General features: G+C 52.5%; 3 protein-coding genes across 3 annotated transcripts in view; 2 read left to right on the plus strand and 1 right to left on the minus strand.

Moving 5' to 3' along the window:
- LOC116816902 (fer-1-like protein 4) overlaps window positions 1-6,683 on the plus strand; it is a 120,903-nt gene extending 114,220 nt beyond the window's left edge. The window contains exons 42-44 of the mRNA XM_032766535.2: window positions 196-482; window positions 2,260-2,360; window positions 4,927-6,683. Of these exons, the coding sequence (XP_032622426.1) occupies window positions 196-482; window positions 2,260-2,360; window positions 4,927-5,107 (569 nt within the window). The 3' untranslated portion in view covers window positions 5,108-6,683. The remainder of the gene's footprint in view (window positions 1-195; window positions 483-2,259; window positions 2,361-4,926) is intronic.
- The window catches only part of FAM83C (family with sequence similarity 83 member C), a 293,103-nt gene that overhangs the window by 12,884 nt on the left and 255,826 nt on the right, over window positions 1-24,393 (minus strand). The window lies entirely within an intron of this gene.
- The window catches only part of MMP24 (matrix metallopeptidase 24), a 208,423-nt gene continuing 205,022 nt past the window's right edge, over window positions 20,993-24,393 (plus strand). Inside the window, exons 1-4 of the mRNA XM_075072350.1 lie at window positions 20,993-21,069; window positions 21,921-22,058; window positions 23,809-23,867; window positions 24,260-24,352. Coding sequence (XP_074928451.1) covers window positions 22,036-22,058; window positions 23,809-23,867; window positions 24,260-24,352 — 175 coding nt within the window. The 5' untranslated portion in view covers window positions 20,993-21,069; window positions 21,921-22,035. The remainder of the gene's footprint in view (window positions 21,070-21,920; window positions 22,059-23,808; window positions 23,868-24,259; window positions 24,353-24,393) is intronic.

A 24,393-nucleotide genomic window follows, 5' to 3' on the forward strand; every position in this document is an offset into this window, starting at 1 on the left:
GGGTAACACTGTTGATGGACCTTTCCCTTGAGAGCTACAAACAGAAATCACTGCCTGTGGTGGGAATGTGACTGATTCTCTGGGGACTGGGATGGGTGCAGGCCAAGCAGCATGTTGATCCTGGCCCTAATGTGTTACTTGCATTTACATTAATGATCGATCCCTGAGGTCCTCACTTCCTGCCTGTCTTTGAAGGATCCATTGAACTGAAGCTGAACGACATGGTGCGGGCAGCCAAGAGCTCTGAGCAGTGCACTATTAAGATGGCCAAGGAAAAGGCCACTCCCCGCTTCTCCATCTTCCGGAACAAGCGGATGAGGGGCTGGTGGCCCTTCATCAAACTGAAAGACCAGGAAGATGAGGAACGAGAGGAGCGAGAGGCCAAGGAGAAGAAGAAGAAGAAGAAGAAGAAGAAGAGGTCATCGATTAAGCCGGAAGACATTGAGTTCACAGACCCCAGTGGGAACAAGTACCTCCTGACGGTAAGGAGCAAGAGAGAGGGGCAGAGCCCTTGTACTGTGAGGCAGTGCTCAGTGCCGGCCTGCCTGAGCTCTGTGGAGCGTGAGGCCTGCAGCTGGGCACTGGCTAACTGCAAAAGTTTTGTAGTGGGCGTGGGGCTGTGTGTCCCAGGACCCGTGGATATGGCAGAGAGCATCATAGCTCGGTGCTCTCAGCCTCCAGCTCAGCACTGTTCAGAGCTTGTTTGCTTAGCTGAGCGGTCTTCTGGGGGCAGAAGTGTCTATGGGAGATTCTCCCTGCCCTGCAGGCGAGAGAGAGAGGAGAGAGGAGGGCTGATGTATAGGCATTGTCATTGGTGGGAGGGCTGCTGCTTCTCTGAGTCCCCTGTTTCTGAGCACAGGGCAGCCTCCTCTCCTGGCTGGTTCCAGCTTCCTGCCTGGGCTAGCAAGAAGTCAGACCTGGCTCCCCACTGAGCTCCAGCTGCCTGGATCTTGCAGATGTTTCACCCTTTCCTGCCTGGTCTGTGATTCCTGTCAACAAGCACAGGAGAGGGCGTGGGATTGGCTGCCCCAGGGTCCCCCTGGGACTCAGACAGAGCCTGCCACTGGCAGTTACTGAATCAGCCATAGCAGTGAGATGGGATCCTAGACTTGGCAAGCATTTCCTCTGAAGGCCCTGAGAGGACTCCTGTGGTTTGAGTGAGGACGCTCCCCCCAAGGGTAGGAATATTTGGTAGCTGGAGATGTGAGGCTAGGAGCCTGACCTTGGCAATGGCTAGTTGGAGTTTCCCAGCCAGGAAGAGGGTGGCCAGGAGGTCCTGGGGCTCTGAGGGGCCGAGGACAGGGCATGTGAAAATCAGCAGGTGTGTGGGGAGAGGTGCGGCCAGGATCTCAGTAAAGGGAGGGAGAGAGGGCTGTAGCCTGGCGTGCTGCTGATATGCCTGCACCAGGTTCCCCCTTTCGCTGCACAAACCAACCAGGTGTTAGCAGCTGAGGAAGCATGTCAGCAATGCACCCATGCTCACAGCTCCATGCAGCAACACCTAGTGATGTCCCATTGGGACCCGGCCCCACAGTGGAATGCAGGCTGGGTTCAGTGTGCCAGGAGGAAGGTAGTGTTCACTCCCAGTGGGCTGCTGGGACAATGCCTCGGCTTCTCTCACTGGGCAAGTGGAAGGCGGAGGCCTTTTGTGCCTGATCTCTGGAGAGGGCAGTCATTGTGCCGAGCACTTGTCTCGAGTGGACATTCACCGGTCCTGTAGCATCCGTGCTCAGGAGGATATGTCTAAAGCACCAGGAACAGCACTGTGATGGGGGGTATCACTGGGCAAATGGGGCAGTGCCGTTCGACACGCCGACCCCCCATGACAGGCACAGTGCGCAGAGCCCTGTGCTGGGCAGCTCCTGCTCTAGGAGATGAGTCTCGAGGAGGTGGCTGCATGGGCAGGCAGTCTGCCAGGGCTCTGGGGACACAGGTGTGTCTGAATGGTGCCTAGATTTGCTCCTGGTGGCGCTGGCGAGAGGCGAGTGTCGGGAGCTGTGAGAGGCTCCGGAGGCCACTCCGTGCGGGGGACTGGGACACAGAGGCCAGAAAGGCCCCGAGGGGCAGATTTTCAAAGATATTTAGGTGCCTGTAGATGCAGATAGGCATCTGGAGGGATTTTCAAAGCGCCTGAGCAGGTTTGGTGCCTGACTCCCACTGAGTGACCATCGAAAACCTGGCCCTGCGGCTCTAGACAAGACAGTATGAGTCTGACTTGTCCTGAAGACACCAATGTGTCTCAAGTGTGTTTCTCTGCAGGGCAAAGTGGAAGCTGAGTTCCAGCTACTGACTGTAGAGGAGGCCGAGAAGAACCCTGTTGGTCTGGGCCGAAAAGAGCCTGAACCCCTGGAGAAGCCCAAGTGAGTATCAATCATAGAATCACAGAATTAGAAGGGACCTCGAGAGGTCGTCAAGTCCAGTCCCCTGCACTCATGGCAGGACTAGACCGTCCCTGTCAGGTGTTTGTCTAACCTGCTGTTAAACATGTCCAGTGATGGAGATTCCACCACCTCCCTGGGCAACTTATTCCAGTGCTTAACCACCCTGACAGTTTGGAAGTTTTTCCTAATGTCCAACCTAACCCTCCCTTGCTGCAATTTAAGACCATTGCTTCTTGTCCTGTTCTTAGAGGTTAAGAAGAACAATTTTTCTCCTTCCTCCTTGTGACAACGGTTTATATATGAGAAAACTGTTATCATGTCCCCCTCAGTATTCTCTTCTCCAGACTAAACAAACCCAATTATTTCAAACTTTCCTCATAGGTCATGTTTTCTAGACCTTTAATCATTTTTTTTGCTCTCCTCTGGACTTTCTCCAATTTGTTCCCATCTTTCCTGAAATGTGGCACCCAGAACTGGACATAATATTCCAGCTGAGGCCTAATCAGCACGGAGTAGAGTGGAAGAATTACTTCTTGTGTCTTGCTTACAACACTCCTGCTAATACATCCCAGAATGATGTTTGCTTTTTTTGCAACATTGTTACACTGTTGATTTATATTTAGCTTGTGAGCACTATGACCCCCAGATCCCTTTCTTGAGCACTCCTTCCTAGGCAGTCATTTCCCATTTTGTGTGTGTGCAACTGATTGTTCCTTCCTAAGTGAAGTACTTTACATTTGTCCTATTGAATTTCATTCTCTTTACTTCAGAGCATTTCTCCAGTTTGTCCAGATCATTTTGAATTATATAATCCTATCCTCCAAAGCACTTGCAACCCCTCCAAACTTGGTATCATCTTCAAACTTTACAAGTGTACTCTCTATGCCATTATCTAAATCATTGATGAAGATATTGAACAGAACCAGACCCGGAACCAGTCCCTGCGGGACCCCACACTTTAGGCCCTTCCAGCATGATTCTGAACCACTGCTAACTACTCTCTGGGAACAGTTTTTCAACCAGTTTTGCACCCACCTTATAGTAGCTCCAGCTAGGTTACATTTTCCTAATTTGTTTATGAGACAGTCACACAAGACAGTATCAAAAGCCTTACTAAACTCAAGATATACCACATCTACCACTTCCCCCCATCCTCAAAGCTTGTTACCCTGTCAAAGAAAGCTGTCAGGTTGGTTTGACATGATTTGTTCTTGACAAATCCATGCTGTTACGTATCACCTTATCTTCTAGGTGTTCACTAATTGCTTGCTTAATTATTTGCTCCGTTATCTTTCCGGGTACAGAAGTTAAGCTGATGGGTCTGTAATTCCCTGGGTTGTCCATATTCCCCTTTTTATAGATGGGCACTATATTTACCCTCCTCCAGGCCTCTGGAATCTCTTCTGTCTTCCATGACTTTTTGAAGAGAATCACTAATGGCTCAGAGATCTCGTCAGTCAGCTCCTTAAGTATTCAAGGATGGTTTCAGCAGGCCCTGCTGACTTGTGCCAGGCACACGTGCCAGGCAGAGAGGCATTGAAGTGTAGGCTGGGGGCTGATACCAGGCCTGCTCCCAGCTTGGGTCAGCCTGTGCACAGGCGCTGAGGGAAAAGAGAGGAGCTTTCAGGCTTCATGGAACCAAGATCAGAATCCAGAGACACTGAGCTGCTGGGGACGCCGGGGCTCAGGCTGTAGACGGAGTCTCTGCAGTGAAGCCATCTCCACTGAGCCTGTGGGCTGAGTCCCTGGCACCAAGCAATCCTGGCTGAGGCTCCAGGTGGAGTCCCCGGGCAGAGCTGTTCTGAGACATTTACTGAAACAAGCGACAGGGCTTGTGTATCACTGTAGTTGTGCCTGCACTAGGAGGGTGCACTGGTGTAACTACATTGGTTTTAGTGAGCTAGTTACATTGGTGCAAATATGGAGAACAGCCTAGGCCTTAGTTAGCTGCCAGTGCAGTCATCCTCCAGCACTGCCGGATGTTTCCCATGGCCTGCAGGTGTGTGCTCTGCATGCATCGGAAGGTGAAAGGGGGGGGGGGGGATGAAAAGTCCCTCCCGCCCTGGGAGAGGCTATTTATCATCTGCAGCGTGGGTGCCTTGCAGAACCCTGGTCTAGTGCAGGGTCCAGGCTCCAGAGAAAATAATACAAAAATAACAACAATGATTATAAGAAAATACAAAGATTTCGTGGTCTGTTCAAAAGTGTCTGGCAGGCCGGATTTGACCCGCAGTCTGCCTATTGACTGCCCTGGTCTAATGTCTGGGCAAGAGTCCTACGAAGCCTCCAGATTGTGCTGGCAGTGAAATGAATGCAGAGAATGGGGTCCTGTTTTGAAGGAAGACATTGTGGGCACAGGCGTCAATTTGAGTTTAGGGGCTCAGGGATTCAGACTGATCTCCACTGATCTGGTACCTGGTTATTTGCAGCCTGTGAGTAGCAGCAGCTACAGCATGTTGTAGATTTCCAGGGCACTGAATTGAACTGGGTGGAGCTTTGCTTTGCTTTGTCTGAGCTCAACAGCCTTTTCCTTTCTCCGTTCTAGCCGTCCAAAAACATCCTTCAACTGGTTTGTGAATCCCATGAAAACCTTCATCTTTTTTATCTGGAAGCGGTACAAGAAGTACATCATTGCTTTGGTCATTATTGCTGTGGTGACCATCTTCCTGGTTCTTGTACTCTACACAATGCCTGGGTACATTAGTGAGAAGATCATCAATGGATAAGTGCGGTCAGAGACTGGGCTCCCCAGAGGACCGTGGCTGTTGCTCCAGAAATTGACACTTTATACCGAAGTTTTTAAGGGCAGTTTGCTGGTGACTGAAGGTGCTGGGACTCTTTGTAAATGCTGCATCAGGAGGAAGAGGAGTGGAGAAGCTGCCCTCTCTGGGTAGTTGTATTTCATGCTTAGAACTTGTGATACGCTGTGGAGCAGACCGATAATGATTTGGGTAAATTGTTTGGTTTTCGTTAGCTGGGAGGAATCTGTCCCAGCTGGGGTTGGCTGTAGGGAGATTTGCAACAAACATCAGCTCTGTACCTCTCTCCCTTGAGCTAAGCAGAGGAGCCTCTCTGAGAGCCGTGGGAGTAGCAGTGCTGCTTTCTCTGCATGGCTTCAGCATAATAACGCGGAGGCTTCTCACCTGGAGAACTTAGTGCACTTTACAAGGTGGTGGCATGTTCCTGTCCCCTTTGTACAGGTCAGAGAGTTGGGGCACGTCTGCACTATGGAGACTACAGTGCCAAGGCTGTATAGACACAACCTGTCCCAGTGAAAGGGGTTTTGCCATTGCCTTAGGACCGACAGCTGTGCTGACACTGGGGGTTAGGTTAGAGCTGGGTCAGTCAGGGGGTGTTTTTTCACAGCTGTCATGTCAGCCATGTCAGCCTGGTGGTCAAGTGTAGACCAGGCCTCAGGGGCAGAGGTGGGACCGGCAGAGTGACAAGTAGAGACACTAGAGAGGTGCTGCAACAGGCCAGCAAAGTGAGGTGGGGAAGGAATGAAGGAGCCAAACTGTCTGTGACCCTCCCCATGACTTGGGTAGGGGTGAGGGACCAGCAAAGTCTGAGCCCACTTGTGAGCTGGGGATTCCCAGCCAGGCGTGGCCCCGTCCCCCGCCCACCCTCCACACTGCCGTTAAACACACGTCTTCCCATGTAGTCCTTGTGTTAGATCTTTACTCCCTCTGGGCTAGAAAACCCCAAAGGATCTGACCCATTACTTGCTGCTTCTCTCCACTCAGCATTTGCTGGGGTTTCCCAGCGGCTTTCAGAGACCTGATGTGCACTCAAATGTAGCTCAGCCCAGCTACATTGCTCAGGGCTATGAAAACGTCATGCCCTGGGCACTATTTGGGTTCCCTACTGTAGATACAAGAATTCTCCCATTGACCCTGCTGCCGCCGCCCGACAGCGCAGGTTAACTAACAACCCCCTCCTTGCATTGCTGTAGTAAGTGTCTACACTGCAGGGATGCAGTGCAGCTGTGCCTCTGGCGCATCTGTAGTGGAGAGATCCCTGGAGAATGTAAGGGCCACTTGTTTGGTTCAGACTCCAGTCCAGGGCTCCTTCTCTCTCCTACTAACTGATCGGGATGATTAACAGTCACTCCTGTCTTGTGTTTTGCACCAGATTTGTAGATATTTATATGGAGGTTATTTATATGAACAGTGCAAAGTGGCACCAGACTGAGGTAAATCAACTATCGAGAAATATCCTCAGAGCAGCTTCCACCTCTGCTGCATTCTTTGTGCTCTGGGTATTGATTTTACTGATACAAGTCAGTGGGGATAAGCTTTTGTCATGGTAAAATTAAGCAAAATTCATTGAATAGTCACGGTAAAGACGTACAAATTCAAGGTATGGGTGGAGGAGGGTTGGGCTGAAGCTGAAGCCCAAGGGCGAGGTGGGGCTGACAGCCCGAGTGCCCCTGCTCTGCGGCTGGCACTGAAACACTAGGCCCTGCCCCCCAGGGCAGCCTTGTCACCAGGGCGCTGAAAGCTGAGCCTCGCTGCCAGGGAGCTGACAGATGGAGACCCCCACCCCGGGGGGGCTGACAGACAGAGACCCCCACCCCGGGGGGCTGAAAGCCCAAGCTCCACTGCCCCAGGGGGATGAAGCCAGAGCTCCACTGCTCCGGGGGTGGGAGAGGGTGAAGCCAGAGCCCTGTCGCCTCAGGGGGGAGGGGTGAAGCCAGAGCCCTGCCACTCCAGGGGTGAGGGGTGAAGCCAGAGCCCTGCTGCCCTGGGGGGAGGGGTGAAGCCAGAGTCCCGCCACCGCTCCAGGTGGGGGCGGGGGTGAAGCCAGAGCCCCGCCGCCCCAGGAGGTAGAGGTGAAGCCAGAGCCCCACCGCCCCAGTGTGCACAGCTGAAGTTGAAGGCAGAGAAGTCACAGAAGTCTTTTAAAGTCACCAAATCTGTGACCTCCGTGATGAAATCGTGTCCTTAGTGCTCCGTGATGATTAATTGTAAAGTGATAGAAGAGTGGAGGTGGGCTCGCCACATCCACCAGCTGTACAACAGCAGCACAAACAGACGGTTACTCATAGCCAGAGATGTGCTGCAGACACAAGTTGTGTGTAGACCTGCTCCCCTGTATCAGTCTCCCCAGCTCATCTCCGTGTGGCACTAGTTGGATAAGAGATGCTGGTGTCTTTCTGGGGCTAGCTGTGGGCTCTAGTCCCTTTCGGGGCGCTGGGTGCCCACCTCTTGGCCTTACCTGGCTCAGGTGTGATTCACAATTCTCCCCCTCTCCGGGCAGGATCTGGCTACCCTACACTGCTCACCTGGCAGGCCTGCTGGGTTTGGGCACCAGCATTTCCTCCCTTTGGAAGCCTGTGGCCAGTGCTGGAAAGACGCCTTAAATGAAAGGGCCCGTCTCTCCGGCGAGGGGGGCTTGGGCCACAGGAGGACATTCGAGCAGTTTAACTGCACGGCTTGGGTGTGAAAAATCCACCCCCCTGAGCAACGCAGGTGTAGACAGCGGCAGGTTGACAGGCGAATTCTCCCTGGCTGCGCCCTAGCTACACCTTGAGGGGAGGGGAGAACCTACACTGGTGGGAGAAGCCCTCGTCTCAGCGTCTTCACTGAGGAGCTCCAGCAGCGCAGCTGCAGCATTTTAAGGGTAGACACACCCTCATTGTGGGGCAAGCTGCGGTGTAAATTGCCAGTGCTCCAGCGTGCTGCACACGTGCTGTCCAGGAGGCCCCTGCTGCTGTGCACTGAAAGCGCACAGCTTGTGGAGACATACGCACGAGTGCACTACAGATAGTGTATCTGGGGAGCCCCGGCAGCAGCTAGTGGCAGTATGGGCTAGCAGTGCCATGTACGTGCCCATGGGGTCCAGGCGGGTTTGCACTCAGAGTGACTGGCCCATGCTGCCCTCGCCGCTGCCTGTGATACTATGGCTACACTGCTGCTTTTAGCTTAAAGAGAGCCAGTGCGAGTATGTCTGTGCAAGCTGGGAGTCACACCCCAGCTCTAAGGGTAGACGTAGCCTCAATGTTCCCATGTGCTTTGATCTGCATCTGTTTGAAACAGCAGTGTGCTACACCTCCTAGTGCACAGCAGTGCTACATCCCACTAGTGCACAGCAGCGCTACACCTCCTAGTGCACAGCAGCGCTACATCCCACTAGTGCACAGCAGCGCTACACCTCCTAGAGCACAACAGCGCTACACCTCCTAGTGCACAGCAGCATGCTACACCCCACTAGTGCACAGCAGCACTACATCTCCTAGTGCACAGCAGCGCTACACCTCCTAGAGCACAGCAGCGCTACACCTCCTAGTGCACAGCAGCGCTACATCCCACTAGTGCACAGCAGCGCTACACCTCCTAGTGCACAGCAGTGCTACATCCCACTAGTGCACAGCAGCACTACATCTCCTAGTGCACAGCAGTGTGCTACACCCCACTAGTGCACAGCAGCACTACATCTCCTAGTGCATAGCAGTGTGCTACACTCCACTAGTGCACAGCAGCGCTACATCTTCTAGTGCACAGCAGCGTGCTACACCCCACTAGTGCACAGCAGCACTACATCTCCTAGTGCATAGCAGTGTGCTACACTCCACTAGTGCACAGCAGCGCTACATCTTCTAGTGCACAGCAGCGTGCTACACCCCACTAGTGCACAGCAGCACTACATCTCCTAGTGCACAGCAGCGCTACCCCTTATAGTGCATAGCAGTGTGCTACACCTCCTAGTGCACAGCAGTGTGCTGCACCCCCCCCCCCCAGTGCGCAGCAGCACTACACTTCCTAGTGCACAACAACAGGGGCCCTACAGACAGGCCTGGTCTACACTGAAACTTTTGAGCAGCATAGTGACAGTGTGTGTCCTGAGCGATGTCGCTCTACCAGCTTAAACCCTGCTATAAATGTGGCCAGGTTGATGGGAAATTCTTCCATCAGCTACCACTGCTTGGGAAGGTGGATTACCTACACCCCTGGGAAAGCCCTTTGGTTGCTGTTGGAAGCAGCTGCGGTACGGTGTTACAGTGGTATAGCTGTGCTGCTGTAGTGCCCATGTGTAGACATGGCCTTAGCGGATGGTAGGCTGGAGCGCGGTAGAGTTACACCCCACCTTGCCACACACTAATTCGCCATATAGACAACCCCAATGTAGTTCATTTAGTGGTTGCAACAGAGCATTAGCACTGAAAACAACAAAAACCCAACATGTCCTCCTGTGGCCCGGGCCCCCCTTGCTGGAGAGACGGACGTTTTTGGTGACTTTAAAAGCCTCATCTAATCTCATGCTTCACTGCAGGCTCAGCTAGCCTGGGTTTGCTCTTCAGTTGCTGGCACAGAACAGCATCACTGCACATTCTCCTGCCCTGCCCAGATCCTCCGGTTTGTGGGTGGGACTCACAGCTGGTCGCCTCTCCTGTTCCAACTGGTTTGGGTGCTGCCCATGCAGGCTAGAGCTGGTGAGGCGCCTCCCTCTGGCAGGTGGCTGGGAAGTGAAGCTGTTAGAAATGATTAGAAAGGGCCTTCTGCTTGCCCAGGCATTGCCATGAGGCCTGGTCTCTGCTAGGACGTTAGGTCAGTAGAACGATGTTGCTCAGGTGTGAAAAATCCACCCACACCCTGCCCCGAGCGACACAGTTAAACCGCCCTGACTGCCAGTGCAGGCAGCGCTCTGTCAACAGGCGACGTCTCCCCTTACCTAGCGCCTGCCTCACGGGGAGGTGGAGTAACCACATCAAAGGGAGAAGGCCTCCCCTTGGCATTGACAGTGGGTACACTGACATGTGCCAGTGTTGTAAGTGTAGACAAGCCCTCAGCCAGACTCCTGGGGAACTGAAACCACCAGCCTAGTGACAGATCCAGAGCCACTGAGCGCGTCCCAGGTGCTCATTAATACGAGAGGTTCCTGCCGCTCAGCATGGGCAGTAATAGGCCAGGGCTGTCAGTGGTTTCCTGCCCTGTGGCTGCAGCAGGCAGCAAAGAAGGGCCGCTTCACTTCTGGAGGTTTCTGTATGAAGCCAGCCAGGGCCTTCCAGCTTGTCTGTGAACTCTGCCATTGTGTGTGTTAAGGGAAGGGCCTGAGACTAGCTGGAGAGTCAATGCTGAGCAGGGAATGTTGGTCTGCAGAGCCCCAAGCATGATTGTGATGTTTCCCCCTGTGACCCTTCTCAGTCTCAGCAGCTGCTAAGCTCTGGGTCAGCTCCCAGACACACCAGCTTGTCTGCCTTGCCAGCAAACTCCACAGGACTCCGCCAGTTCCCGAGCTCCCCAGAGACATCTCCCTGCAGTGTCCAGTCCCTCTCCCCCGCTGCCTCCGAAGAGACAGTATGCACTGCAGCCTGGTAGGTGAGCTGAGAGCTCACACTCCAGGGTACTACCCTGAGTTGAGATGATTTTGTAGTAAAACCAGGATCAGTTTATTAACAAAGAGCAGAGATTTAAGTGCTGATAGGAAAGGATGAAAGAGACAGGCAGAGTTACAAATATAATAAACCAAAACACGCTTTTCAGTGACTAAAATGTCATTTCAGCACATTACAGTTTGTGTCTAAGCAGGTTTCTCTCCTCTAGTCAGTTTCCAGCTGCTGTTGCCTCCCAGGCTAAGAAGATCCACTTTCATTAAGTCCACAGGTGCTGCTCCCTTTGTATCCTGGGGAGTGATGACTTGAATGTCTCTTTGGCCCCTCTCTCCATATATTACCTCAAAGTTCATGGTCTCTGGTTCAAGAGCCAGGAGGGCTCCCCAGGGTGCAGGCTCCATCCCCTGAGGGGACTGTTAAGCGGTCATCTCCCCGACTTGCTGGCTTCATTTACCTTATATGTAAATGTATTTTCAATTGTCCTCTGCAGTCAAGCTGGCCAGCATGTAAATGCCCATTCCTTTATCTAGGGCAGGCTGGGTCGATGGGCTGCCTGGCAAACACATTTTAAGACCATATTTCCAGCACACATCTGTAACTCTTTGCCCATGATTTCAGGAGCACTGGATTGCCAGTTTGCAGATGATACTTTACATGATGCCGGCTGGCTACAGTGAGTTGTGACCTGGTGCGCGCTCTGCCAGCTAGCCCTGGGGGGCTCCCAGGAGCAGTGTCACTGAGGACAGACATGTTGCCAGGCTGCAGCTCAGAGCCTGTTACAGTCGGCAGGAATGATCTTAACCGGGACCTGAAAATACTAAAGCAACTGACCTGACGTGTGCTCTCCGCTCCTCCCGTGAGCCCCACTCCCGGGCTTCTGGCTGCCAGCTCTTGCTCAGTGAGACCCCCAGGCTCAATCCTGCCTAAAATCTCAGGGGCTGCAGCTTTGGCCAGTCGTGTGGATTTCCTGACACTTTCTTACGTTCCGTCCCAGGGGAGGGTCATAGCAACAGCCAGCCTCAGCACTCACCTTGAGGTCAGCTGCAAAGCCCCTTACCAGCCCCAGGGGCCAGGAGAGACTGAATGGGCCCTTCCCATCCCACTCCTCTGCCTGCACTGATGCCAGCCACAAGTCCAGGCCGGAGGCAGCAAGGTCTGAGCGCCCCAGAGTGGGGCTCTGGCCTGCTGCAGCCTCTCAAAGAGAGCCACTTCCCAGAGCACCCGGAGGGATCCTGGCTAAGCCAGGCCAAGTGCCCCTGGACTCCTGCTGCCACATAGCCCCCGTCTCACCCCCACACCCTGCCACCGTGGTGGCTCCAAAGCCAGCACATGGGGCCTAGCCAGCACGCCAGCTTGGATTTGGTGCAGCCTTCACACCCACCACGAAAGCACACGCCTGAGTACACACCACCAGGCCATGCACACACGCTAAGGAGGGAGCCTGCATGGAGGATCCCTGGAATAAGTCCAAAAATCTCAGCCCTGTGGTGGTGGTGGTGGTGGTGGAATGTGCAGGCTGGGCTTGGCCCACCACTGCCCCGGCTACCTCCACCATGCTGGGACTTCAGCCCTTCCATTCTGGCTGTGGCACTGAGGCCTGGCCAGCTCCTGGGACCGGGAGATGCGGGGGCCATTTAAAGCACTCATGTGGTAGGCAGGGTCTGGGATAGTGCTTGCCTCACTCAGGGCCTTTGTGTTCAGTGCCAAGAGCTCCCTCTTGCCTTATCCCCCTGCCCTGCTGTCCTGGACACAGGGCTCTGCAGGAAGGGCCAGACCCAGTCATGGGGAGGGCAGTGGTAAGTATATGGGTGCCTCTAGGAATGGCCAGCATGGCATGTAGCCAGAGTGCCTCCCTAAATGCTGCTCTGCACTGATTGCCTGACCGGTGAGAGGGCCGCAGAGGCCTGAGTTCCTGGGGCAGATCTCGATGTGGCTGTTGTTTCTGGACGTGTGGGTCAGGGTCCATAATGGCACAGTCCTTCTCCCCAGCACGCAGGGCACTGGGTCAGCCCTGTGGTGAAGGTGGGTGTTGGAGGTGGCATGACAGATGTCTTGAAGGGAACTGGGGGCTTTGGCGATGGGACAGATTTTGTAGGGGCCCTTGGGCTGGGTGCACTATTGTAGCAGTGGAGGTTGTGGTTCGGAGCAGTGGTGCTAGAAGACCAAAGGTCCATCTAGCTCAGTTTCCTGTCTTCCAACAGTGGCCAAAGCCAGCTGCACCAGAGAGAATGAACAGAACAGGTAATCATCAAGTGAGCCACCCCATCACCCATTCCCATCTTCTGGCAAACAGAGGCTAGGGACACCATCCCTGCCCATCCTGGCTAATAGCCATTGATGGACATATCCTCATGAATTTATCTAGCTCTTTTTTGAACACTGTTATAGTCTTGGCCTTCACAACATCCTCTGGCAAAGAGTTCCACAGGCTGACTGTGCGTTGTGTGAAGAAATACTTCCTTTTGTTTGTTTCAGACCTGCTGCCTATTAATTTCATTTGGTGTCCCCTAGTTCTTGTGGTATGAGAAGTAGTAACACGTCTTTCTTTACTTTCTCCACACCAGTCATGATTTTATAGACCTCTATCATAGACCCTCTTGGTCATCTCTTTTCCAAACTGAAAAGTCCCAGTCTTATTTATCTCTCCTCAAACAGCAGCCGTTCCATACCCCTAATTATTTTTGTTGCCCTTATCTGAACCTTTTCCAATTCCAATGTATCTTTTTTTGAGATGGGGCAACCACATCTGCACGCAGTATTCAAGATGTGGGTGTACCATGGATTTATATAGAGGCAGTGTGATATTTTCTGTCATATTACCTATCCCTTTTTTAATGATGCTAAGCATTCTATTTGCTTTTCTGACTGTCGCTGCACATTGAGTGGATGATTTTAGAGAACTATCCACAATGACTCCAAGGTCTCTTTCTTGAGTGGTAACAGCTAATTTAGACCCCATCATGTTATATGTACAGCTGGAATTACGTTTTCCAATGTGCATTACTTTGCGTTTAGCAACATTGAATTTCATCTGCCATTTTTTTGCCCAGTCACCCAGTTTTGAGAGATCCCTTTGTAACTCTTCGCAGTGTCTGGGATTTTACTATATTGAGTAGTTTTGTATAATCTGCAAATTTTGTCACCTCACTGTTTACCCTTCTTCCAGATCATTTATGTTAACTAGGACTGGTCCCAGTACAGACCCCTGGAGGACACCACTATTTACCTCTCTCCATTCTGAAAACTGACCCTTTATACCTACACTTTGTTTCCTATCTTTTAACTAGTTACCAATCCATGAGAGAACCTTCCCTCTTATCCAATGACAGTTTACTTTACTTAAGAGCCTTTTCAAAGGCTTTTGAAAATCTAAGTACACTTTAGCCACTGGATCCCCCTTGTCCACATGTTTGTGGCCCCCTCAAAGAATTCTAGTAGATTGACGAGGCATGATTTCCCTTTACAAAAACCATGTTGACTCTTTCCCAACAAATTATGTTCATCTATGTGCCTGACAACAGGGCCGGCTTTATGAAGGATGCGGCCTGATTTGAATACCCAGCAGCGGTCTGGGGCTTCGGCAGCATTTCGGTGGGGTGGGGGTCTGCTCCAGGTCTTCCACGGCCCCGGAGGCCCCCTCACTGCTGAAATGCTGCCAAAGACCCCTGGAGCGGACCCCCTACCACCGAAACCTTGGACCGCTGCCGGGTAAATAAAAAAAATAATAAAAAAGGTGCCTAAGAGGCGGTGCCCAATTCCAGGGAATCGTGAGAATCGGCCTAAAGCTGGCCCTGGCTGACAATTCTGTTCTTTACTATAGTTTCAACCAGTTTTCCCGGTACTAAGGTCAGGCTTAGCAGCCTGTAATTGCTGGGATTGCCTCTGGAGCCCTTTTTAAAAATTGCTGTCACATTAGCTATCTAGTCATTTGGTACAGAAGCTGATTTAAATGATAGGTTATATACCACAGTTAGTAGTTCTGCAATTTCACATTTGAGTTCCTTCAGAACTCTTCGGTGAATACCAGCTGGTCCTGGTGACTTATTACTGTTTAGTTTATCAGTTCGTTCCAAAACCTCCTCTAATGACACTTCAATCTGGGACAGTTCCTCAGATTTGTCACCTAAAAAGAATGGCTCAGGTGTGGGCATTGCTCTCACATCCTCAGCCATGAAGACCAGAGTTTAGGGCCATCGTGGCTAGTTAGGATCATGGGGAGCTGATGGGCCACTGTTTTTAGGGTTCATATTCACAAGGCTCAGGGCCCCTCTGGGCAAAGACACAGCGAGACCTGCTCTGCCCCTGAGCACTTACCATCTGCATGGACAGGGCAGGCAAAGGAGTGAGAAGGAAGCAAAGGCTCAGGGTTTGTTGTGGCAATGGCGAGGACGGGGGGATGGTGCAGGTTGAATGAGGAGCATCTGGGAGCAATGTGGGCGAGGGCAGAGGGTACGGGCATTTGCAGGACACAGAGGAAGCTTTAGCCAGCATAGCTATGAAATAGCCTGTCCGTCAGCTTCACCCATGCGCTGCACATGTTGGGCCAACCAGTGGTCGCCTGACAAATGAAACATACAGGTAGGAAGAGAGCCTGAGACATTAGCCCTTGTATCAAAGGCCTGGTATGAGGCAGGACCTGCTCACGGAATCTGGCAAGAACAGGGCGGATATTGCAGAAATACACATTCCTAAGCACAGAGGATTCATGCAAACACATCCTGCTATCAAGGATGGTATGAAAACATTCCCCAAGGATAACAGAAGACACTGACCCCTCCTAAAAGAGCATGTCAGGATGACAGTGCATAATACAGATGTTTTAATCAAACCAATGTGTACAAGGTGATAACTAGCCATGTCAGTGGGGGCTGAAGTGAAAAATAGACGCCAAGGCCAGAAGGGAGCACTGTGCCCATCTGATCTGTCCTGGGTAACACGGGCCAGAGCCCCTCCTGGAATTAACCCTGTTGAACTAGAGCAGATCTCATAGAAAAACAGCCCAGGCTTGGGATAAAACTTAGCAGTGATGGAGTCCTGGGCAAAGTGTTTTACCTTCACTGTTAAAAATTGGCCCCCCCTTTCCTGTCCGAACGTGTCTGGCTTCACATTCCAGCCACTGGCTCTCATTAGACCTTTGGCTGCTAGATTGCAGAGCCCATTGTTATTATTAAAGGCTAAACCTCATTGACATCGTTAAAAGATACTCAGGTTTTAAACTGCTCTAAGACCACGTTACAGTCTCAGGATCATTCAAAGCCACCAGGGGCAGCTGCATCCGCTACGCTTCAATGGAGAGGAAAATATAATTAAACATACTTCCTCCAACAAATTATACTGGAAGAAAAGAAACTCACCATTGTGATAAAAAGCATATACCAGACCCTAAAATACAAACCTTTTAATGAAAAGCTTATTATGATCAGAACAACTTCTTCTTCTCCATGACAGAATTCTTTATGCACGGAATCAAACAGCCTACACATAAGAAGAAAATGTAAAACTCTAGCATACAGTATCAAAGGAAGAAAGATCTGCTACTATCACACCATCATCTTGGTTTTCTCCTAAACCAATTTAAAAAAGAAATTGTTACTCACTGTCACTGTGGTTCTAAGAGGTATGATGAAGACATATATTCCACTTAGATGTGTGTACACCCAGTGCACTGGAAACAGAGATTTTCCCCTAACAGTACCCATAGAGGAGCAGTGCTCATGCCTCGTGGCTGTGGCTCCTCGCTTGGCTATATGAGGTGGCACCACCCCAGCCCTGCCTCAGTTCCTTCATGCCAAAAGCCCATGAGAGGAGACTCCATTGCAGAGGGGATGGAGCTTGGATTGTGGAATATACATCTGCATCCCATCTCAAAGAACCAGTTACAATAAGTAACCATGTCTTCTTCGAGAAGATGCAGATGTGTGTTCCACTTAGATGACTCACAAGCAGTACCCCAATCTGGAGGCGGGGTTCAGAGTCCACTGAAATAAGGATCACAGGACTGCCCTTCTGAGGCTTGCGGCCGCTCTGTAAGATGTGGTAATAGCATAATGGTCAGTATATGTACTTATGGACGACCACATGGCCGCCCTGCAAATGTCCAGTAAGGAAACATCACTGAGGAACACTATCGGTGTCACCTGCAGTCTGTGTCAGTTGGATCCCATGGGCCAATGACCACACTGAAAACCTTTTCCTCTTCGCTAAGTAGGCCATGCTGGTAGAGGACTTCCTACTGTTGAGTAGGACTTGTTGGACAGCCACCAAACACTGCTCTTCTTCTTCATTCAACCTTGCAGCCACCAGGCAGTGAGGTACAGGGAGTTGAGTGTCGGATGGTGAGTGCAGCCATGGCTCTGAGTGAGCCGGTCAGGCTGCGGAGGAAGCAGTATGGGAGGCTGAATCATCAGCACGAGCAGATTGGTGAACCAGCATGGTCTTAGCCACACTGAGGCTATGAGGATGAGCTTGGCCTGATCTGCCTTGAGCTGTGGACAGCTGCTCTGCGAACTTGGACATAGCTGTCTGAGTAAGGAAGTCATATTTGGATAGCAAAGCCTGTTGGTTAGTGATTTGCAGCTGTAGCGATGAGGACGTCTAGACTTTCCTACCCAGAAGATCCAGCTGCTCAATTGAGCCAAGGCTGGATTTTGCCCCAGGGATGACACACCTGGAGAAGTGGGCTCTGGAGCAGTGGATTTGAACCTTTTTTTCATTTGTGGGCCCTTAAAAATTTCCAGTGGTGGCGTGGACCCTTTTGTCTGTGTATGGAGTTGAATTCTGTTCAGTCCATTTTCAGCCTGTTTTTTGCAGACCCCATAGACATAGCCTGCGGGTCACAGGTTGAGAACCACTGCTTTAAAGGCTCTGTAGGGAGGAAGGTGGCTGATGTCTGAGCCTGTGGCTGATCTGCATATCTGATGGATGATTTTGCCTTTGTCCGAGACAAAGGGCTGGACCTCGTGAACAAGAGGCGTCCCACTGATTCTAAGGGGGTCAAGATATGGATGAGGCATGGGTGGCCAGAGACCTCCATCCCAACCATGGGACACAAGCCCATCTTGGGCACCATAATGGTCCATTAGCAGTCCTAAGTGTTCATTGGGGGACACACAGCAGGAGGAGGACAACGATGACCTGGACTTGGATGCAGAAGAGTCTTGGGATCCGGGGACAAGAGTGGAGTGATCCCAGAGGGAGCAAGAAGATGATCTGATGCCTCCATCACCCAGAACGAGGTGGGAGGTAGTGCTTCAGATGGAAGCAATCCCATTGGTACAGAACAAAGGCACTGTTGGTCCCAACATCAGCACCCGACTGCACCAATGCTGAGGGTGGTGCAAGCCACCAGGGAAGCACATGCGGCAATGACTACGGAAGTGCTGAGGGGGTTCCTGGTATCAGGGACCCCTGTACCTATTCTGATACCGGTTCTACTCCCACAACTGCAAGGGGAGCATTGGGATGGGGTCCCAACAGTCATAAAGGTTCAGCAGCTCACTCCATCAGAGGGGTTATAGATGGTGCAGTCGTGGGGTAGAGTTAGGCCTGAGGCCCGTTGGGATCCCCCAGCTAGGGTTACTAAAGCTGGGATTCTCTGGACTAGGGTTTGGGTTATTAAAGGTAGGGCTCCCCTGGCCAGAGTTAGGAAAACTGAGGGTAAGGACTCCCAGGCTAGGCATAGGCCTGAGGCCCGTAGGGATCCCCCAGCTCGAGATACTTAAGGTAGGTCTCCCCAGGCTAGGTTTAGGGTTAGTAAGGGGTAGGGATCAGGCTAGAGCTAGGGCTAGGGTTAGTAAGGGGTAGGGATTCCCGGGTTAGGTTTAGTAAGGGGTAGGGATTCCCAGGCTAGGGCTAGGGTTAGTAAGGGTTAGGGATTCCCAGGTTAGGTTTAGTAAGGGGTAGGGATTCCCGGGCTAGGGTTAGGGTTAGTAAAGGGTAGGGATTCGCGGGCTAGGGTTAGGGTTAGTAAGGGGGAGGGATTCCTGGGCTAGAGTTTTGGTTGAATGTATTCCTGGAGGTTTCATCACGACATAATCTTTAATTAAAGATTAATCTTTAATTCCTGGGGAGTCCAGGACAATCCTAGGGTGTTGGCAACCCTACCCACATAAGGTTGTACAGCTGAGGCTCCTGGGCTATGGTTCAGATTACTAAGTGTAGGGGTCTCTGGGCTAGGGCTATAACTGGGGTCCTTCCAGGGCTAGGGTTAGGGTTAGGGTTAGGGCTAGGGCTAGGGCTAGGGTTACTAATGTTGGGCTCCCCAGGGTAGGGTTCAGGTTACTAAGGGTGGGATCCCCAGACTAGGGTTAGTGCTGTGGCCTGTGGGGATTCTCTAGATCAGTGGTTCTCAACGTCCCCCCAAGGGACCCCTAAATTTTCACAGACAAGTCTGTGGACCCCCAACTGCCCCTTATTATTTTTTTTGCTCATAAACTGTATCTTTCATGGTACTGTAGTTGTCACAAATACCATTGTAGAAAAATGATTGGACCACATTGATAAAAACACAGCAAATGAGCCTATTGACAACCTACGTGATACTAATGCACTCCTTGGGCTTGTTTGGCAGCACACAGCGAGTCCAGCTGAAGAATCATTTCAGTTAGACCTTGAACATTCACTACCAAACGCTGTTTGTTTTTTGATGCTGGTGAGGGCTGAGAATCCATTTTCACAAAGGGGAGTGGAAGCAAATGGAAGGCGGCCTCACAGAGCGTGGTTAGCCAGTTCAGGGAATTCACCAGACATGTGCAACCAGAATTCATCACCAGGCATGGGCCTGTGGGCACGTTTCACATTGATGTAGTTTCTCCACTCAGTAAATTCCTTCTCCTCTTTAGGAATCATTTCAAGCAATTTCCAATCAGCAGATAAAAAGAGATTTGTAATCCACATCATTTCAGTATTGTTACCATGTGGCTGATGTAAGTTCTAAACAGGTAAGAAGCGAATCTGTGCAATCTGCCATCAAAGCACCAAAAGTCAGGCGTTCAAAAACTCCTGCAGGAGTGGAGACATGCTCCTGGTCCCTTTGTGCACTCGCTTCTGCCATAGACCCAGCTTCTCAATGAATGCAGTCACTGTGTTTGACTGGCACCCTTGCAGGCTAATATTAAGTTGATTCAGGTGATGAAAGATATCAGCATAATAAGCAAGCTGAGCAAGCCAGGTCTCTGAGAATTTACCTGATTTGTGCCTTTGCTCTTCCAAAAATACCTCAGAGACTCATGAAGCTCAGACACATGATTCAAACCTTTTCTCTTGGAAAGCCATCTGATCTCAGTGTGCAGAAGAAGGTTGTGATGCAATTCACCCATTTCTGCACACACTGCCCCAAAATATGTGCATTTGCTTGGCGTGTGCTTTGATAAAATTAACAGCTTCTGTTGTCTAATCAAGTACATCTTTCAGGTCATCTGGTATCTTTCTTATGCCCAGGTTCTCCCTGTGAACCATGCAGTGCCTTACTTTTGCCAATGGTGCAACAGCTGTCTTTTTTTTTGCACCCAATTATGCCTCCCCATCATTGCAGAAGCACCATCTGTGCTCACACACTGCCCCCAGCCTAGGTTGTTGCTCATCCTGAAATTATCCAGACACTTAAAAATCCCATCACTTGTTGTTTTTGTCGGCAGTGATGTGCAAAACAGCAGTTCTCCTTCTGTGTTCCCATCACAGATGTATCAACATAAACCAACAGCTGAACCTCACCTGACACATCCAAAGAGCTGTCTAGTTGTAAGCTGTATGTCCCACTTGCTTGAATCCTAGTCTTTCACGTCAGCTACAACCTCTGTAATTCACCTTTTTAAGGGGGTCATTTGATACTGGCGCATTCTTCAATTTATTAGCAGCTTCGTCTCCACACTTCAATTGCAGCTGGCATCAGTAATTTCAGCAATTGTATGTGGCTTTCTGTTTTTAGCGATTCTAATTGCTACTGTGCAGGATGGTTTGAGAACTTTCTCTTGCAAGATTCTCACAGTTTGTACAGTCTTGGTTGTGTTATAAGCAATTCCACTTCCTTTCAAAATACTCCACTGGCCTGTCAATGTTTTCCACATGCACGACCTCAGTTGTCTTTTAATTCTTTCTGCTTAAGTGCTTCCTTAGCAAGCACTTCTCCACAAATTACATCCTGGGGTCTGGATTCTCCACCTACACATACGCACATAAAGCCAAGTTCAGTGTAGCTGTCGTCATATCCCCTCAGGTTTTGTTTATTTGAAGGGGGTTGGATTTTGTTTCTTTCTTTCTCTTCTCCCGGCTTTGAGATGGTTTCTGCTTCGTGAGCGGCTGAAGCCGATCGAGTGGGTTTACAAATAACGAACGCAGCCATTACAGAAATTGAACAGGGTAATTATATTTCACACTTGCAGCTGAACGGATCGCTAGCAGAGGCGCCATGAATGGGGGAGGGCACAATTTAAAGGCTCTGGGGGGCATATGACTCCTCCCGTGTTGTCTTGTGATCTAGCAGAGGTTTTCAAACTGTGGGGCATACCCCCCTCGGAGGGCATGGAGGAACATTTGGAAGGGGGGGCGAGTAGCAATGCCAGTTTGAACTTTTTGGGTAAAGCCCCCCCAGACTGGCTGAGCTGAGTTGGGAATGGAGGTGGTGCTGCCTCCCCAAGCCCTGCCACACTGGGCTGGCCCCCAGAACATTCCCCTCCCTTCCCTCAGGGGACACGTCCCACAGTTGGAAAGCCTCTGTGCTAAATGGAAAGCAGAAATCTGAGGGGGGAGAGGGCACGTGACCCTGTGTGCCCCCAAGTGTCACCTCTGGTTGCTGGCACGTTCACAGACACCCCCCATCCTGGATCATACTGGTGGACCCCTAAGGGTCTGTGGCAGAGGCACTGACTCCGTGGGTGCTCTGGGGCTGGAGCACCCACAGGAAAAAAATAGTGGGTGCTCAACACGCACCAGCCGATCAGCTGTTTAGCACCCCCTCCCCCCAGCACTTCCTGCCCACCATCACAGTGGTACAGCAGGGGAAGGGACTCCCAAGGGCAGGCCAGCAGGGCAAGGGCACAGCTGGCACTGCCCCTTAGGCACTCCGCCTCCCAGATCCTCTGCTCTAAGTGATTAGCTCCCGAGCCAAGGACTGAACCCAGGAGTCCTGACTTCCCCAACCCAGGGCAGCTCAGCCCCCAGCCTTATCTCTTCTCCAAGGCCACAGAACTGCACTCTCATCCCATTCCCAGCCTGCCTCCACCCAGCCCAGCAAATCAGCTGCCAGCCTGCCAGGGCTGTATCGCCTGCCTCCCGCAGCAGCACCTGCTGTGCTGTGCTGAGCTGCCCAGTGCCCCAGGACCTGGCATGCCCATCATGCTCCTCACAAGGTGAGTGGGGGCTGCCCCTGGGCTGCCCCAGCAATGGTGTGGTGGGTGCAGGGCTGGGGCAGGAAATCCTGGCTGGCAGTAAAGCTGGGGGGGACCGGAGATGGAGAGTTGGGTGTCTGTAAGCAGCCTGCCCCCCCTCATCTCTGGCCGGCTGTGGGCGGGGGCAGTATCTATAAAGATGCTGGGCCTCTTGTCTCTGGGCTGTGGGGGGGGGCAGTATCTGTCAGTACACTGGGGCCCCCATCTCTGGGTGGTGGTCGGGGGAGCGGCAGGCAGGGTATCTGTCAGCAGGCTGGCCAGTATCTCTGCTGTCAGAGGGTGTTGGGGTCCCTGCCATGCCAAGGGCATGTGGCTGGTGTTTGGGTTTGGTTCTCAGTGTGTGTGTGGGTCTCTTGGCTCCAAGACTGTTTTGGGACAGCGCTGCTCTCGAGGCAGCTCCTATCTCAGCTCTACCAGCAACCAGGGATTCCCAGTGGTCGCAGCCCTACCTGGGTGTGGAAGGAGCAGAGCTGGGTGGAGATGCCACCCCCCACAGTTGGGTGAGGGGAGAATGTCTGGCTCATCACAGTGTCATAGTCCCTGCACCGCTGGTGGCAAGTCTCCTGCAGCCCAGGTCACAGGTTCCATTGGGAGCAAGGGGGTGGGTGTCCAAACCCTGTTTTAGCTGCTGTGACAGGAACTAGTCTGTGTTGCACTTGGCACTGTGCAGTTGAAAGGGGGGAGATAGGGCTCTGATTGGGCAGGGCCTGGGGGCAGGGCCGCAAGGCATGGCCAAGGGTGGTGGTGGCAGGGCTGGGATTGGTCAGGGCCTGGGGTGGGGCAGCAGTGCGTGGCCGAGGGGCGGGGGTAGGGCTGGGATTGGTCAGGGCCAGGGGTGGGGCAGCAGTGCATGGCCGAGGGGGTGGGGGTAAGGCTGGGATTGGTCAGGGCCAGGGGTGGGGCAGCAGTGCGTGGCCAAGGGGGTGGGGGTAAGGCTGGGATTGGTCAGGGCCTGGTGGCCAGGTAGGGCTGGGTTTGGTCAGGGTGAGAGTGGTGCATGGTGCCTGGCAGCAGTGGGTTCTGATCTCAGTGAGGGTCTGACCTACTATCCTGCAGCCCAAGAGCCAAGGCAGGTGAGATGGAGGGTGGCCAGGGCACAGAGCAAGCTCCCATAACTGCCTCTCCTGGGGCACAGCCATTTGTCCATCTGGACCCCGGGGGTCGAGCTTGGCATCCCCCATCCCCAACCCTGCGCCTAGTGCATTGGGGCCCAAAGCACCTCTAAATTACAAACACACAGGCCCCAGTCTGTGTTGGATGCTGCCCCACCCCCATCCCCTGGCTAGTTGGAATAGTCCTTCCCAGAGAACACTGATCCCTCTGGTATGGGGATGGAGGGGAACTGAGGCACAGGCTAAGGGACTTGATCATGGTCACATGGGGCATCTATGTCAGCTGGGTTTGATGCCATGCCCCAGGCTGGTGCATGACCCACCCCCTCCGGTCTCTAGTGGGATGCCCTTGCCCTGTGTGAGCATCTGGGGGTGGGGGGCAAAATCCATCTGTGACCAAATAGCCTCTGTGGGGAAGGACCTGTGCATGGAGGGATGCCTGCCATATGGGGGAGGCTGCCTTCTGCCCCAGCCTCCCAGCCCCCCTGTGCTAACCCAGTAGACCCTCTCCATGCCTGGAACTGGGGCTAGCACCCAGTAGGGACCCCGAGGAGGGCAGCCTCTGTATTGTGTGTGACCTGCCGTGTTCCTCTTTGCAGGCTGGGCCTGCTCTGGGTGGTGGTGCCCTGGCAAGCGGGCTCTGTGTCCTTTCCCGATGGTGAGTCTCCTGGGGGACAGGGACAGTGCCTGCTGGGGGGTGGGGAATCCTGGGCCTTGCGGGGCTTAGAATGACTAAGCCCTGTTTGGGGTGCTGGGACACTCTGATGACTACCCCAGGTCCTGGGAGGGGAGAACTGGGGGGCCCCTGTGATGGGGGGCAGAATAGGCTTCTGGGTGGGAGGTACAACATGGGTGGGGCTGGTGGTGGAGGCGGGAGGCTGGGGCTAGCAGGATGGGGCAGCCCCTGCTGTGAGCACAGCTGGCCTGTGACCTGGAGCAGTAGCCCCAAGAGGGGAGCCAGGCTGGAGTCTGGCACTCTGGAGTCCCCTGGCCAGGCATGGTGCTGATTGGGGTCGGTGCTGCCCCCAGTAACACTGCCAATCCCCCCAGGAGTTGCTCGCACTGAGTGCCGGGGCCGTTACTTCTGGATCTGGCTGGACAAGGCGTTTGTGGGGCAGAGCCACTGGCGGTATGGGGTCTACAGTGAGTAGGGAGGGGTCATGAGGGGCTTCCTAGCTATTTGG

This window comes from Chelonoidis abingdonii, chromosome 14 (genome assembly GCF_003597395.2).
Source record: "Chelonoidis abingdonii isolate Lonesome George chromosome 14, CheloAbing_2.0, whole genome shotgun sequence".
In the NCBI taxonomy this organism is placed as follows: domain Eukaryota; kingdom Metazoa; phylum Chordata; order Testudines; family Testudinidae; genus Chelonoidis; species Chelonoidis abingdonii.